We start from the raw sequence: 3,317 nt of genomic DNA, 5'->3' as shown, positions 1-3,317 counted from the left end.
CCTTCTGCATTTACTCTACTACCAAGATATTTGAATGAGTTTACTTGTTCCAGTTCTTTTCCGTTCACTGTTATTGCTTTATTGTTCTTTGTACCTATCTTCATCACCTTACTTTTCTTTGCATTTATCTTCAGTCCTACTTCGCTGCCTCTGATGTAACTTTATCTGTCTTTTTCTGCATGTGTTCATGTGTATGAAAAAAGAGGCTGATATCATCAGCAAAGTCCATGTCCTCTAAAAATGTTGCTAGTCCCCACTGTATACCATGATTTTCAGTTGTTGTCTTCTTCATTACCCAGTCAACCATCAATATAAAGAGAAAAGGAGATATTGTGCATCCCTGTCTTACTCCAGATGTTATTAAAAACCAATCTGATAGTTTTCCATCATGTCTGACTGCACATCTAAAACCATCATACATTTCCATAATGATGTTAATTATTTTCTGTGGAATTCCATACATACTCATGATGTACCAAAGTGACCCTCTATGGACGCTATCAAAGACTTTTTCAAAATCCACATAATTTATATATATGGGTGACCTCCATCCTAGTGCCTGTTCTATAATATTTCTCAGTATGAGGATGTTATCTATACATGCACGGTTTGTTCTAAATCCACTTTGTTCTTCCCGTAGAATGGAATCGATTTTGTCTTTGATTCGTTCTTAAATTATTCTACAAAGTATCTTACCAGGCACTAATAGTAAAGTAATTCCACGCCAGTTGTTACAATCTGTAAGGTTACTTTCTTTGGTAGTTTTATGATGATACCATCTTTCCACTGAGTAGGTAGTATTTCTTTTTCCCATATTTCATTCAGCAAATCACATAGGATGTTCACATTGAGATTTATGTCTGATTTTAGTACTTCTGCTGGTATGCCATCTACCCCAGGAGCTTTGTTGTTTTTAAGTTTTTTAATGGCTGCTTTGATCTCATCATCTGTTATAGGTCCCATTTCTATTTCTATTGGTGGTGGAGCTTCCTCTGTCCTGTCAACTGAGATTTCTGGTTCAGGCCTATTCAACACCTTCTCAAAATGCTCTTTCTATCTTTCAAGTTGTTTCTCAAATTTGCATATTGTCTGACCATCTTTATCTTTGATGTTAGTACTGTTGGTATTTACTCTGCCACTAAGCTGTTTTGTAATATTATATAGCTTTCTCATATCTCCAACTTTAGATGCATTTTCAGCCTCTTCTGCAATCTTATCTATGTATGCCTTTTTGTCTGCCTTTGCATTCTTTTTCACTTCTTTTTCCTTACTATTATATAGATCTTTCATTACCTCTTGTTGTTCTCTTGTTGCTTGGTTGGTTTTTGATTTTAACACTTTTCTTTCCATAATTAGAGCCCAGGTTTTTTCAGATATCCATTCCTTTCTTTCTTTATTCATGTAACCTAAGATGTCTTCTCTTGTTTTTAAACAAATTTCACTCATATGTTGCCATTTAGAGTTTATGTCAAACTCATTTTCTTCAAGTTGTAAGACCTCAAATCTGTTCTTCAGTTCTATATTGAAGTTTTGTTGTATTTCAGGTTGTTTAAGTTTTCCACAGTCTATGATCTTGCTTGGTGTTTTGCATTTATTTTTTCTTAATTTTAGTCTGATAGGGTGATGATCGCTGTATACATCTGCACCTCTTTTCACTTTCACATCTAATAATGATGACCTCCATTTCTTATTAATCAGTATGTGATCGATCTGGTTTTTCACTTTCCCATTTGGAGACACCCATGTGGCTTTATGTATGTTTTTATGTTCAAAGATTGTTCCCCCAATTACCAGATTGTTCATTGTACACATCTCTACTAATCTTTCACCATTGTTGTTAATTTCTCCAAGCCCATGTTTTCCCATCACTTCTTCTGAACCTATGTTAGTTGAACCTACTTTTGTATTAAAATCTCCAATGATGGTAAGTACATCATGCTTTGGTGTATCCATTATGATCTGATTTAATTTATCATAAAAATTCTCTTTCTCATTATCTGTATAATCATTTGTTGGGGCATAGCATTGGATAACGGTCATGTGCCCATAACTGGTGGTCTTCATTCGTATTTGTATTATTCTTTCATGTATTGCTATCCATTCTACAACAGACTTGCTTGCTCTCTTACTCAATAGAATAGCTACTCCTTCCTGGTGTCTACCATCTGTACGTCCTGAATAATAAATGTCTGTACCTGAATTATATTTTCCTGAATCAGTCCATCTGCTTTCACTAACACCCAATATATCAAGCTTGAATCTCTTCATTTCCTTAATTGTCTGAGCAGTTCTGCTTGTTTCGTTCATAGTTCTAACATTCCAACAACCAAATTTTAACGTTTGTTTAGGAGACAGAATAGAGTTTCTCAGAGTCTTGTCGCTCGTCATAGGCTGCATTCCTGCAGAGGTTTCCATCTGTCTACACTAATTGATTTTCCTTTGTTCTGTTTCTGTAGCATAAGTTTCTTTCCGTGGCTGATTAGCTAGCCCAGCGCACAATCCCCTTACCAGGAGGGCCAGGGATTTATTCATCAAGGTTTCCTTCCTCTAGATGAGTTGCTAGCCAAAGCTTATGACTCCCATCTTGCCATTGGTTTTATATCAAGTTTTCCTTCTCTTAGATGAACTGCTTTAACAGAGCTATGATCTTCATCTGACCAACTATTTACCCATAGCTGGGGCAAGGTTGATGAGTGCTAGGGCATGTCCACACGCCGGTGGGCCTACACACTGCATCTCTGGGGCCCTTGCTGCTCCCAGATCCTCTGCAATAATGCCTAGGATGCTATATCCTAGTTACCGTGTGCTGTCGCTAGGAGGCATTGTAGAAGTCTTGAATAATGCAGAGGCTATGTACTGGCAAAAAGACTTACTCACTCGGGTTTCTCTTCACCTACAAAAACAGGCTAGCCAGCGGTGATAGAGAACCTATGGTTCTAACCACACTAGACGCATGCACAATCCTGTGGACAAACCACCAACACAATTAAAACGTCATAAGACACTCTTATTGTCAATTTTCGGTAATAATTGTATGCCTTCAAACGTCTTATGTATAATATACAATTTCGTGTTTCTCAAACTGAACTTTGAACGTTCCGAATTTAACTGAAGACAAGACCATTATCATAGTTTGTCAATGGTATTATTAGTTACATAGTGTGCTAGTGACCTAATACGGTATATATGGGGTCAGTAAATTCCATATGGGGTGAGAGCGAAGCTCGAATCCCCATATGGAATTTACTGACCCCATTTATACCGTATTACGTCACTAGCACACTATGTAACGAATTTATCTTACCGACTATCTTAAC

At 36.9% G+C, this 3,317-nt stretch overlaps 1 protein-coding gene across 1 annotated transcript; it reads right to left on the bottom strand.

Moving 5' to 3' along the window:
• Window positions 1-1,053: 1,053 nt before the first annotated feature.
• LOC139489933 (craniofacial development protein 2-like) lies at window positions 1,054-2,415 on the bottom strand. The gene has a single exon (XM_071276779.1). It carries the CDS (start codon window positions 2,413-2,415, stop codon window positions 1,054-1,056), a length of 1,362 nt encoding a protein of 453 aa, XP_071132880.1.
• Window positions 2,416-3,317: the final 902 nt, after the last annotated feature.

The sequence above is a fragment of the Mytilus edulis genome, chromosome 9 (genome assembly GCF_963676685.1).
Source record: "Mytilus edulis chromosome 9, xbMytEdul2.2, whole genome shotgun sequence".
Lineage (NCBI taxonomy): Eukaryota > Metazoa > Mollusca > Bivalvia > Mytilida > Mytilidae > Mytilus > Mytilus edulis.
Note: the sequence above shows the minus strand (reverse complement) of the source record. Positions and strands in the feature narration are given on the sequence as shown.